Source organism: Chionomys nivalis, chromosome 3, assembly GCF_950005125.1.
Source record: "Chionomys nivalis chromosome 3, mChiNiv1.1, whole genome shotgun sequence".
NCBI lineage: Eukaryota > Metazoa > Chordata > Mammalia > Rodentia > Cricetidae > Chionomys > Chionomys nivalis.
This window is the reverse complement of record NC_080088.1, coordinates 80,589,549-80,603,795: the sequence shown is the minus strand read 5'-3', so window position 1 is coordinate 80,603,795 and position 14,247 is coordinate 80,589,549. Positions and strand designations below refer to the sequence as shown.

Sequence of the window (14,247 nt, the reverse complement as noted above, 5' to 3'; positions counted from 1 at the left end):
CTTGAAGTGTGCTAACTTCAACTCTACACTCTACACTCTACTCTCCCGTATGGAGACTCCACAAAACCTCATAAATATGTACAACTTTCATAGTCTTCATGCAGTTTAAATTGATTTGGTTAAAATTACCTTAAGTCTGTGACTGATGTACAAAATTATGACCAGGTTTTCTGTTTTGCCCTTAGACGCCTCAATCTATATGTACACAGAGCTGTGGTCCAGGTTTCTGGAAAATTCTAGAAAAACACAAACCTATCTGCTGTTTTTCTTGTGTGTTTTGTCCAGAGAGACATGTTTCCAACCAAACAGGTAATAAAATAATTTTCCTCAAACTTCTTGTTAATGTAGAAGGAGAAAGATAAGAAGTGACCATGATGTCGTAATACAGCATGAAGAACCCATGTCTCTTTCATTCATCCCCATATTCCTTAGTAATCACTACTGATACCACACAATGTGTGAACATTTGAGTGGCATTCTTCATGTTATTGTGTCATCTGCATCCATATTTCCAAAACCTTCTTTTCCTTGCATGGTAGTTTTACCTCAGCTCTTGCTGTGATCCATGCTAGAGGCTGCCCAGGCAACGTGAGATGTGCATATAACCATGCCACCTGTGTGGTCCTTGAATAAATGAATTCAATAATTCTTTCCTGAAAATAAGCCCTGGAAGGACAAGTACATGTGGGGCTGTTTCCAAAATATACCACACAAAGAATTAAAGTTTATAACACTTTTATCTGTCATTTGAAATATCAAAAATAGTATGAAGAACAAGTCTTTGTAAAGAAAGGTACAGCAGCTTGTAAATCTTTGCCATGTTGTGGTCAGCCCTGATATCATTTAGCAGCTAATTTTATATGGACTGAGCAGGTGGTATTTAGTAATATATACACACACATACACTCACACACAAGTCAACGATTAATGAAAAAGAAGAATGAATTTAAGAGAAAACAAAAATAAGGTGGGTCCAAGTGAGGGATTAGAGAGAGTAATGAGAACAGAAGTAATGAGGTAATTATGTTATAATTTTAAAAATTGAAGATATTATAAAAAATAATTGGGAAAAGTAAAATATAAAAATCTAATGATGATGACAATCTACTATTTAATTACTGTCCTCTGTAAGAACAAATCTTAAAAAAAGAAAAGAGAGAAAAAGAACTCGAAGTCATCAACAAAAAAAGAACAACCTTACACAAATGTATAACAAACAGATTATGTTATTCCAACAAATGAAAGGGGAGATTAATTAAATATATTTCAATTTTCTAAGATTTAGTGTTACAATAGGTTAACTTTTTGCAGAATCCTTAGCGATGTCATCATCTTGAGGACAGGAATCTTTATTTCCAATTACAGAGCAGAATTAATAGATATTTTCAGGTAATGAAAAGATTATTAAAATAAGTGTTTTATTATTGTATGTGTATCATATGTGTGTGTGTGCCTATGTGCTTGCATGTATGTGCCACAGCTCACATATTAGTTCAGATGACATCATTGTGGAGCTTGGTCATCTTCTTTGACTTTGATGTGTGTTTAGAGATCACACTCAGGTTATCAAGATTGCATGGTAACTCACAGAGTTATATATCATACTAACACCTACCCTGATTTTTAGAGCATTTGCTACATCAAATATTTGTTTTTGTTTTTTTTTCTTTCTATTTTGAAATTATTATACCGTTGCATTATTTTCTCCTTTTATTTTCCTCAGTGCAAAACCTCCCATATAGCCTCATTACTTTCTTTCACATTATTCATTTATTGGGTTACAGGCATATACATATACATATAAATTACTAAATGTAACTGGATTGGTCTGTATGGATATTACTTGCACATATGTTCGTAGGGCTGACCATTTAGTATTGAACAACAAGTAGATGTGCTCTTCCCTGGAGAAGACCATTTCTCCCTCTCTCAACACTGCTAAATTGTATCCTGTTCTTTCTCTGGGGTTGAGTATAAGGTCATCTACCTAGGGAGGGTTTCCTGCTGCAGAGGACTGAGCCCTGTACACCAATGAAAATAAGGACAGCGCCTCACAGATATCTGCCCCCCCACCCCCACCTTAGGGTCTCGTTCACCTCCTGGATCCTCCAACAATTGCTGATCCATTCTGGCCAGTTGAATGGGAACTACAACTCTTTTCAATTGAATAATGGGTTGGTGACATAAACAGAAATTCTGTAACATTTCCCCTTTTTTGACCAATAAAATGGGCAAGGCTCGAAATGTAACATAGTAAAAGTATAAACAATAAGAATTATCATCAAGTATTGTCCAAATAGAAAGAAAATATAATAAACTGAGCAGAAATGAAACTACTTACAAAAAGGAAACTGTCAAGTAATAAAACCATTCTCTACTGTACAGGATTGTTTTGGCTAACCTGGGTATTTGTTTTCCCATATGAAGTTGAGTATTGTTCTTTCAAGGTCTGTGCAGAATTGTGTTGGGATTTTGAGCAGGATTGCATTGAACCTATAGATTGCTTTTGGTAGGATTGCCATTTTCATTATGGTAATCCTACATATCCAAGAACATGGGAGATCTTTCTACTTTCTGGTATCTTCTTCAATTATTTCTTCTAAGATTTAAAGCTCTTGCCGAATAGGCCTTTCACTTCTTTGGTTAGTGTTACCCCAAGATATTTTGTGTTATTTGTGGCTATTGTGAAAGGTCATGTTTCTCAGCTTCTTTATCATTTGTATATAGGAGAGCTACTGATTTTTTTTAGTTGATCTTGTATACTGCCATATTACTGAAGGTATTAATCAGCTGTAGGAGTTTTCTGGTACAGTCTTTCAGGTCACTTATATATACCATCGTATCATCTGCAAATAATGAAAGTTTGACTTCTTCCTTTCCAATTTTAATCCCTTTGACCTCCTTTTGTTGTCTTATTGCTATAGGCAGAACTTCAAGAACTATGTTGAATAGATATGGAGAATTCAGGAAAAGACATTTGTTCAAATATGTTCATAGAATAATTATTCATAATAGCCGGAACATAGAAACAACCTAGATGCCCCTCAACCAAAGAATGGATAAGGAAAATTGGCACATTTACACAGTAGAGTATTACTCAGTGGTAAAAAACAATGTCATCCTGAAATTTTTCATGCAAATGGATGGAACTAGAAAACACCATCCTGAGTAAGGTAACCCAGACACAAAAGGATGAATATGGTATGTATTCACTCACAAGTAGATACTAGCTGTAAAGCAAAGGATATTGAGCCTATAGTTCATGATTTTAGAGAAGCTAAGTAACAAGGTGAACCCTAAGAAATACATATAGAGTTCCATCTAGAAAGTCAAAATAGATAAAATAGCCTGACAAAATAGGGAGTATGGGGGTGGGGGAAGAAGGGAGGGTGAAATGAAGGAGAGAAAGGGAGGGGTGAGGAGAACTTGAGGAAACAGGATAGTTGAGATTGAGAAAGAAAAAAGATGAGAGCAAAGAAAGAGATATCTTGATTGAGGGAGCCATTATGAGGCTAGCAAAATATCTGGCCTTAGAGAAATTCCCAGGAATCCACAAGGATGATCCCAGCTAAGACCCTAAGCAATACAGGAGAGACTGACCAGACTGTCCTTGCCCTATAGTCAAATTGATGAATATCTTTTTTTTAATTTTTTTTATTTTATTTTATTATTATTATTATTTTTTTTTTTTTTGGTTTTTCGAGACAGGGTTTCTCTGTGGTTTTGGAGCCTATCCTGGAACTCCCTCTGTAGACCAGGCTGGCCTCAAACTCACAGAGATCCGCATGCCTCTGCCTCCCGAGTGCTGGGATTAAAGGCGTGCGCCACCACTGCCCGGCCTGATGAATATCTTAAATGTCAACATAGAACCTTCATCCAGCAACTAATGGAAACAGAGGTCGAGACCCAGATAAGGAGCACTAGACTGAGCTTTAAAAGTCCAGTTGAAAAGTGGGAGGAGTGAGAATATGAGCAAAGAGGTCAAGACCATGTGGGTACACCCATTGAAACAGCTTACCTGAGCTAATGGGAGCTCACCAACACCAGCAGAACAGGGAAGGAACAAGCATAGGAATAAACTAGGCCCTTTGAATGTGTTTGACTGTTGCATGACTGGGACAGACTGTGGGGTCACTGACAGTGGCACCCAAATTTATCCCTTCTGCTTGTAAAAAAAGAAAGACAGCTTTTTGGAAACCTATTCTCTTTGAATGGATACCTTGCTCAGCCTATATGTGGTAGGGAACGCCTTGAACCATCCCCAAAGCAATGTGCCTTACCCTCTCCATGGAGTGGATGGGGTAGAGTGGGGGGTGGGTGGAGGGAATTGGAGAAGGGGAAGGAATGAGAACTTGGATTTGTATGTATAATAAAAAGAGATAGTTTGTTTTATTTTTAAAAAAATAAAATGTATATATAAATATAAAACAATGCCAAGGTCATATGTAATTGGTGTGCTTAGAGTGATTGTTCCATTAGCTGTCCTCTTATTCCATTAGCTGTCCTCTTATAAAGAGTCCAAAGTTTTATATTTAAACTATCTTTTGACATGATTTGGGAGAACAGAAACTGTAACTGTGTGGTTTTCAACCAATCAAAGACCTGAGAAAGATATATTATTACCTGAGTAAACAGGAAGAAAATAGCATATGATTTCCAAAGTTAAGAGAAATTACAGAAACAACTGGCTGTTTGCAGAGTCCCCCAATGTTCCTCCACAATGTTGGGCCATTCATCTTTGTCCTAAAGGCCTAGAACATCTGACAGAATTTTGTGACCTCCAGAATGTTGGGTCATCCATCTTTGTCCTACAGGCCTAGAACATCTAACAGAATTTTTGTAAAGCAGAAAATTTTGAAGGCCTGTTATACCCTGTCTTGGAAAAATTCAGCAGTCTTTTATCTTTGTGTCTTGTTTGTTCAGTTTGAAGAACACACTGTTAGCAGTTGAGGCAAGTGCAGTTTCTTGCCAAAACAGCTAGCTTTTGCAACAAAGAAAACTCATTATGGAATTTCTTTGATGCCCATCATTCTTTTTTGAAGGTCATTGTTACCAGGAACAGATGTTTCTCATCTCAAGTAAAGTCTAAGTCATTAAAACATTTTAAATGCCATATTCTGTAGTTCTTTGAGGTGTTTGAAAATTATCTATTCAAAATATATCTCTGTATGATCATGAAAATATAGCTAACATGAATATAAGTTTAGTTATAGGTGACTATTAGCCTTTATTTCTTTTTATTTTTTTTATTTTTTAAACAATCTTTTTTATTTTACATACCAATTCCAGTTCCCACTCCCTCCCTTCTTCCCACCCTCCCAACCTTCTCTCCATCCCACCCCCATCTACTCCTCAGAGAGGGTAAGGCCTCTCATGGGGAGTCAACAAAGTCTGACACAACACTTTGAGGCAAGATCAAGCCCCCCCCCCCCATATCTAGACTGAGCAAGGTATCCCTCCATAGAGAATGGAAAACTGTATTTCTTACTTACACTAAACAATTTGTAAAGAACTTTCAATGACTAGAAATCTATATTACATTTTAAATGAGTTGTACCTTAAATAAAAGTAGAACAGTATATTCTAATAAAAATAACTTTAAAGTTGTATCAATATGCAAAAATATCTAAAGCAAGAGTAAAAACATACATGTAGTATAACCTTAAATTTCTAAAAAGATATAATAAACAAAAGTAGAAGCATACATATAGTATCACAAGAATAACCTTAAAATTTGTTATCAATATACAAAAATCCATACCAATGTAAAATATTTAAGACTAGTACTTACTTTTTCAGTTTAAAAGTAGATTCAATAATCTACCATTTTCTCCTATCATTTCTATATCCCCCATTTTTTCTTCAGAATGAAATCTCTGAATCTGATGTATTCTGTTTAGCATTTTTCTTGACTATTATTCCTAAGAACTTTCAATCAACCACCCTAAATAATGACAAATATCTACAACCGAGCAGAAGACCAAGAACCACCAATCTTACCTCTAGGGAATGTGAGCATTGTGTTTTCTGGATTGCTTTATGCTGTCTAGGGGTTGATGGCATCCCTAGGGGACTCTGATAAAAATAAAATAATGGTCAAGTTCTAGGAGAGCTAGACATATCATTTGTCCATTCACTGTGAAGTGTGAAAGTGTAGAGCTTGTCTAAATTCCTGGATGAAGCAGTGCATGAGGCTGAATCATCTTAGATAGCCATCCTGAAATTGTCCTGAGTAGTCTGTAATCCAAAACTGATCTTTGGGTAGAGTTTATCAGATTAGTGGTATTATTATAATTCAGGTGGAATTGTCATTGTGGAGCCCCATTATCCCTTTGGACACATTAGAGGTCATTGTTAGAAATGTTTATCCCACACTGTGGAAAATTTAAGCATATTAAATGTCATATGCTCTAAATCTTGAGGAGGTTAAAAGACCATATTCTATTAAATATCTCTGAGATACCCAGGATTAAATCTTAAATATCTGCTTCAGACTCACATAAGAAATTGCATACAAGAAGCTACATGAAATCTACAGTTAGACTTAGTTAGTACTTAATACCATTAATATCAAAACAAAAAATTTAAATTTTGAGATAGGATTTATACTTTAAGAAAGTGTTAAAGAGTCAAAATAAATCCAAGGGATATGAGATTAGTGACAATATAACAGTCCCTAGATTTTGATTTTCTTCTCTTCCATACCAGGTGGTCCTTCTAATATGAGGCAGAGACTTTGGATTTTCTTTTAGCAAATATGCTTGGATTTAGAGGAGAGAGCCATGCTCCAACTTCAGAGACATCTTTATTTTTTTATTGAATAAGAACTACATGAACACCACCTGTTTAACATGTCTGTAGAGTTTAGACAAACAGGCATTTTAAAAGGCTTATAAAAATTTACACTGTTGGAAGTGTGCAATACAGCCAAAACAATTTATTCAGAGGAATCTCTCCTTTTTTCTTCTCATATTTATTATTTATTTTTCATACCAAACACAGTTCCCCTTCTCTTCTCTCATTTTCCCCCTCCCCACCATGTTCACTTCCCCATCCACTCTTCCTCCATTCAGATGGGGTAAGGTCTCGCACGGGAATCAACAAAGCATAGCACATTAAGCTGAGGCAGAACCAAGTTCCACCCTCTGCGCCATGACTAAAGAAGGCATCCCACCATAGGGTTCCAATGATTTAGCCCACGCATCAGAGACAGGTCCTGGTCCCACTGCCAGGGACCCCACAAAAGACCAAGCTACACAGCTATTACCCAAATGCAGAGGGCCCAACTCCGTCCCATGTCAATTCCCCTTCTGTCTATTCAGAGTTCATGAGTTCCCACATGTTCAGATCAGCTGTCTCTGAGAGTTTCCCTGTCATAATCTTGATGACCCCTTGCTTATAGAATCCTTCCATCCTCTCCTCAACTGGACTTCTAGAGCTGGACCCAGTATTTGGCTGTGGATCTCAGCATCTACTTATATCAGGTACTGGATGAAGGCTCCGTAATGACAATCAGGGTAGTCACCAATCTGATTACAGGGGAAGGCCAATTCAGATACCCTCTCTACTCTTGCCAGGGCTTTTACCTGGGGTCATCCTTATGGATTTCTGGGAGCTTCCCTAGCATCAGGTTTCTCTCCAACCCTACAATGGTCGTCTCTATCAAGATATCTCACCAACTACTCTCCCCCTCCCTTCCACACGCAACACCAAACTCCTGGTCCCTCCTTCTTCCATCCCCCCATAACATCCTCCTCTACTCCACCCATCCCCAGTTTACAGGACATCTCATCATTCCTCTTCCCAGAGAGATCCACGTGTAACTCTCAGGGTCCTCTTGCCACCTAGCCTCTCTGGGGGTAGCCTGAGGACTGTAGCCTGGTTAATTTTTGCTTTACATCTATTATCCACAAAAAATGAACGCGTACCATATTTGTCTTTCTGTCTTTATTACCTTACTCAGGATAATTTTTTTTCTATTTCCATTTATTTGCCTGCAAACTTCATAATATCATTGTTCTTTTCTGCTGAGTAATATGCCATTATGTAGATATATACCACATTTTCTTGACCTATTCTTCAGTTGAGGGGCATCTAGGTTGTTTCTAGGTGCTGGCAATTACAAATAATGCTGCTATGATCACAGTTGAGCAAGTGTCCTTGTGGTACGAGTGTGCATCCTTTGATTACATGCACAAGAGTGGTATTGTTGAGTCTTGAGATAGACAGTCCCAGTTCCCTGAGACACCACCATGCTGTTTTCCAAAATGGCTGTAGAAGTTTGCACCCCACCAGCAGTAGAGGTGTGTTCCCCTTATTCCTCATTCTTTCCAGCATAGGCTGTTATTAGCATTTTTTTATATTTGCCATTCTGACATGTGTAAAATGGTATCACAGAGTCATTTTAATTTGTGTTTCGCTGATATCTAAGGATGTTGAACACTTCCTTAAGTGTATCTCACCATTTGAGATTCTTCTAATGAATTTCTCTGTTTAAATCTGTACCCTGTTTTTAAGGTATTTGGTATTTTGGTGTCGAGTGTCTGACATTCTTTATTTATTTTGTATTACAGTCCTCTATCAGATATGGAGCTGGAGAAAATCTTATCCCACTCATAAGATGCCATTTTGTCTTGTTGGCAGTGTCATTTCCTTTACAAAAGTTTTTCAGTTTCATAAGGTTGCATTTATTATTTGTCAATCTCAATATCTGTGCTACCGGTGTTAGATTCAGGAAATAATTTCCTGTGCCAGTGCATTCAAGGCTACTTCCCACTTTCTCTTCTATCAGGTTCAGTGCAACTGGATTTATATTGAGTTCTTTGATCTGCTTGTACTTGAGTTTTGTACATGGGGATAGATATGGAACTATTTGCATTCTGCTATGTGCCACTATCCAGTTATGCCAACAATTGTTGAAGATGCTGTCTTTTTTCCATTGTATACTTTTGGCTTCTTTGTCAAAAATCAGGTGTTAATAGGTGTAAGGATTTATGTCAGGGTCTTTGATTTTATTCCATTAATCCACATGTCTGATTTATGCCAATGCCAAATGGTTTTTATTCCTAGAGCTCTATAGTAGAGCTTGAAGTCAAGGGTGGTGATACTTCAAGAAGTTCCTTTACAATACAGGATTGCTTTAGCTATCCTGGATTTTTTTGTTTTTCTATATGACTTTGAATATTGTTCTTTCAAAGTCTGTAAAGAATTGTGCTGGGAGTTTAATAGGAATTGTGTTGAATCTGTCTATTGTTTTCAGAAACATACCTATTTTTACTATGTTAATCCCACCAAACAATTATAATGGGAGATCTTTCCATTTTCTGATGTTTTCTTCCAAGACTTAAAGTTCTTGTCATACAGGTTTGGTTAGAGTTACCCTAAGATATTTAATATTATATGTGGCTATTGTGAAGGGTGATGTTTCTCAGATTTCTTTCTCAGTCAATTTATCAATTCTACATAGGAAGGTGTCTGATTTTTTTTTTCTTTTTTATTGACTTTATTGAGCTAATGGTCATTCAGTAGACTTGTTCAGTTTTCAAGAGTTTGTAGAGTTTCTGTTGTTTCTGTTGCTTTTGAAATCCAACTTTAATCCACAGTGGTCTAAGAGGACCCAGGGGATTTTTTACATTTTATTGTATGTGTGGAGACTTTCTTTGTGACTGAGAATATATTTTTAAATGATTTATTCATTTTTTATGTGCATTAGTGTTTTGCTTGCATGGATGTCTGTTTGAGGGTGTAGGATCCCATGCAACTAGAGTCACATACAGTTATGAGCTGCCGTGTGGGTGATGGACATTAATCCCAGGACTGCTGGGAGAACAACCTCTATTCTTAAGCTCTGAACAATCTCTCCAGCCCCCAAGAAGGTTCCATGGAGTGCTTAGAAATAGATATAATCTTTTGTTTTTGGTTGAAATTTTCTGTTAGGTCCATTTGAATCATAAAATCTATTAATTACATTATTTCTCTGTTTAGATTCTGTCTCAATGACATGTCAGAGTGAAAGTGGGGTGTTGGAATCTGCCACTACTAATGTGTGGGGTCCAATGTGTGATTTATGCTTTAGTAACGTTTCTTTCACAAATGTGGATGCTGTTGCACTTGGAACATATATATTCAGAATTGAGATCATCCTGGTAGATTTTTCCTTTAACAAGTATGTAATGCCCTTCTCCATTTCTTTTAATTAACTTTTTTGAAGTCTATTTTGCTAGATATTAGGAAAACTACACCAGCTTGTTTGTTAGGTTCATTTGGTTGAAAAACATTTTTCAATCCTTTACTCTGAGGTAATGTCTATCTTGGATGTTGAGGTGTGTTTCCTGTATGCAGCAGGAGGATGTATCCTGTTTTGTATAAATTCTGTTAACTTGTGTCTTTTTATTGGGAAATTGAGTGCATTGGTATTGAGAGATATTAATGACAAGTAATTGTTAATTCTTATTATTATATTGTTGCACATAGTGGTAGTGTGTGTGTGTGTGTGTGTGTGTGTGTGTGTGTGTGTTCCTTCTTTGGGTTTTGCTAGTGTAAGAGTATCTATTGCCTGTGTTTGCATGGGTGTAGTTAATTTCCCTTGAGTTAGAGTTTTCCTTCTAGTACTTTCTGTAGGCCTGAATTTGTGGATAGATAGTTAAACTTAACTTTGTAATGGAATATCTTGTCTTCTCTTTTCAAAATGGTGATTAAAATTTTTGTTGTGTATATTAGTCTAGGCTGGCATCTGTAATCTCTTAGAGTCTGAAAAACATATTTCCAGGCCCTTCTGACTTTTAAAGACTCCATACAGAAGTTGGGTGGAATTCATATAGGTCTGCATTTATATGTTACTTGGCCTTTTTCCCTTCCGGCATTTAATAGCCTTTTTTCGTTCTGTTCCCTTAGCATTTTCATTATCATGTGATACAGTGACTTCCTCTTCTAATCTATTGTATTTGGTTGGTGTTCTGTAAGCTTCTTGTACCTTTATAGTTATATCCTTCTTCAAGTTAGGGAAAATAATTTTGCTGAATTATCTTCTATGTTTTTATGCTGAGATTTTTCTCCTTCTTCTATTACTATTATTTTTACATTTGGTCTTTTTATAGTGTCCCAGATTTCATGGTGTTTTGTGTTAAGAGTTTGTTGGATTTGACATTTTCTTTGACGAATGAATCTATTTCTTCTATTGTACCTTCAATGCTTGAGATTCTCGCTTCCATCTCTTGTATTCTTTTGGTGATACTTGCATCTGTAGTTCCTGTTCATGCACCCATTTTCCATTTTCTGAATTCCCTCACTTTGTGTTTTGTTTATTGCTTCTATTTTGATTTTCATGTCATGAATTGGTTTTTTCAACTGTTTTTTTTTTTCTTATCTTCTCTTGGCATTTTTTTATGGATTAGTTGATTTTCTCTACTTTTTTGGTTAGTTTTTTCTTGATTTCTTTAAGGTAGTTTTTCATTTTCTCTTTAAGGATATCTATCATTTTCAATAAAGCTGTTTCAAGTTCATTTTATTGTGTTGGAATACTCATGTTTGCTATCATAAAGTAGATGGACTGTGGTGAAGCCATATTGCCCTGGCTGTCATTGATTTTTACATTGACATTTAGGCATCTGGGTTTGGGATTAACTCCAGTTACTGATTTCTGAGTTTGCCATTCTTGGGTGGGTATTTTAGTTTCTATTTCCTCTTTGGTTTTCTAGTCTTTGTGCCCTAGCTTTCTGGTGGCTGATGTGGCCTCTGGTCTAGTTTGGAGTCTCTGTCCAAGTTTAGAGTTGGCCTTCTGGCAGTCAGTTTCTACTGGGTGCAACAGGGGGGTTCTGTTCTTTGCATAGTTTGGCCTGAACCTTGGCACCTAGAGTTTGAACAAGCTGGTGTGGGTTAATTTTAGTATTATTTAAAGGATCACTTGACAGTTTTACTTCATCTAAATAAGTAGATTACTATTTTATTCTTATTGCCCAGAAAAACAGTAATGAACTTGATAGCACATGGCTTGTCTTGAAGTAGACATGACAGATGGTAGAAATGGGCTTTTAAAACAGTTATTGTTCTTCTTGGCACTAGAGTAAAGCAGAATGTGCCAGGCTACAAACAACAACAGTGGAAAACATTCTATGTGGCATGAATGTAAAATGAGTAAATAATTGTAGAAGCTGACATGTTGGTTCATTTCCTCCTATAGATCAGCAGGAGTGTACCCCTTGCCCAATTCAAGAGTACCCAAACCCTGAGAGAAACAACTGCCTACAAAAGTCAGTGACATTCCTGTCCTATGATGACTCTCTGGGCATGGCTCTGGCCCGCACAGCTCTGTGCTTGTCTGTCAGCACAGCTGTAGTTTTGGGAATCTTTCTCAAGCACCAAGATTCACCCATCGTGAAGGCCAATAATCGGACTCTCAGCTTCATCCTGCTCATCTCCCTCCTCCTCTGCTTCCTGTGCTCTTTTCTCTTCATTGGCCAGCCAAACACAGCCTCCTGTGTATTGCAACAAATTACATTTGCTCTGGTGTTCACTCTGGCTCTTTCCACTGTTTTAACCAAAACTATAACTGTAATTCTGGCCTTTAGAGCCATGACACCAGGAAGAACAATGAGAAGGCTCTTTGTCTCAGGCATCTATAACTCTGTCATCCCCATCTGTGTCCTGATCCAGTTTATTCTCCTTGGAGTCTGGCTGGGAACCTCACCTCCTTATATTGAAGCAGATTTACACTCTGAACATGAACACATCATCATTTTGTGCAACAAGGGCTCAGTCACTGCTTTCTACTGTGTGCTGGCATACTTGGGGACCCTGGCCCTAGTGAGCTTCACTGTGGCTTTTCTGGCTAGGAACCTGCCTGACACCTTCAATGAAGCCAAGTTCCTGACATTCAGCATGCTGGTGTTCTGCAGTGTCTGGGTCACCTTCCTCCCTGTCTACCACAGCAGCAAGGACAGGACCATGGTGGCTGTGGAGGTCTTCTCCATCTTAGCATCCACTGCAGGGCTTCTTGGGTGCATCTTTTTCCCAAAGTGCTACATAATACTCCTAAGACCTAATAAGAACTCTTTGAAATGTTTTAAGAATAAAACACAATCTAGGAAAAACTGATCGTTTTGATGAATTAACTCTCTCTCATAAAATCTTAGTATAGTCAGGTGAAACTATTACCTAATTTTCAGTGTGTTTTTCTGAAACATTGTTTAAACAAAAATGAAAGAGTCCCTCGCTGTTTCTCACATACAGACAACCTATTTCAGAATAGATGCTACTACTGAAAATGCATGTTAGTAAGTCATGAATGTCAGTTATTAACTTGTAGCCATTATAAATATTCAATATACATTATATGATAATAACTTAGACAAATAACACATTAACTAAATTATTTTCTCTCAATCTTTTATTTTTGAAATATAGCAGGGCTTTGTGTGATAATTGAGTTCTTCTTCTTGGGACAGGCAAAGAACTATCTGGGCTAGGGTCTTGCCAACAGGTCCAGCCACTGCGTAAATCAGTGTGGAGAATTTTCAAAATGCTAAAAATAAACCTACCATATGAAACAACTATACCATTCCTTGACCTATGCACTAAGGAGTCACCATCCCACTCCAGAGATACTTGCTCAGTCATTCTCATTGTTGTTTTATTCACAATAGATAGGAAATAGAAATATGTAGATCTCCTTTAACTGATAAATGGATAAAGAAAATTCTGTATGCATAAATGAACGGAAGTAGAAAACACTATACTAAGTTACGTAACCCAGACCCAGAAAGTCAAATGTCACATGTTCTCTCTTCTCTGAGATATCTAGCTCCAAATCTTCAGATGTGAATATTTACCCCAGACTAACAGTGTCAAAACCAGGAAATAGGGTTGGAAAGCAATGGAGAGTTAAATAGCAGGGTACAAATGATCTGATTGGGGAGATGGTACTCTAAATATGAGGGGGAGAATAAATACAAAAGAAGAAACTGGTTGTAACAACAGCAAATATGCCTGAAAGAGTCATAAGCAATTATACTATGAACTACATATGTAAAACTACCTATAATATACATAAGTTCATGCATAAATATACTGGAAAACCTACAAGCCTTGATTTAACAAGGCAGAGTATAGGCTAATTAAATATTTATCATTACACCCGCAGGTAAATACAGTTCCACACTCACCAAAGGAACTTCCTTTGCAACAATTCATGAGATAAAACCACAAATAATTGAAAGGCAAGATTCTGGACTCTAGTCACCACTGACACAT

The 14,247-nt window shown here is 37.0% G+C and overlaps 1 protein-coding gene across 1 annotated transcript in view; it reads left to right on the top strand.

Moving 5' to 3' along the window:
* Positions 1-13,092, top strand: part of LOC130871344 (vomeronasal type-2 receptor 26-like) — a 74,419-nt gene extending 61,327 nt beyond the window's left edge. Inside the window, 2 exon segments of the mRNA XM_057764691.1 lie at positions 186-309; positions 12,179-13,092. Coding sequence (XP_057620674.1) covers positions 186-309; positions 12,179-13,092 — 1,038 coding nt within the window.
* The last annotated feature ends 1,155 nt before the right edge of the window (positions 13,093-14,247 follow it).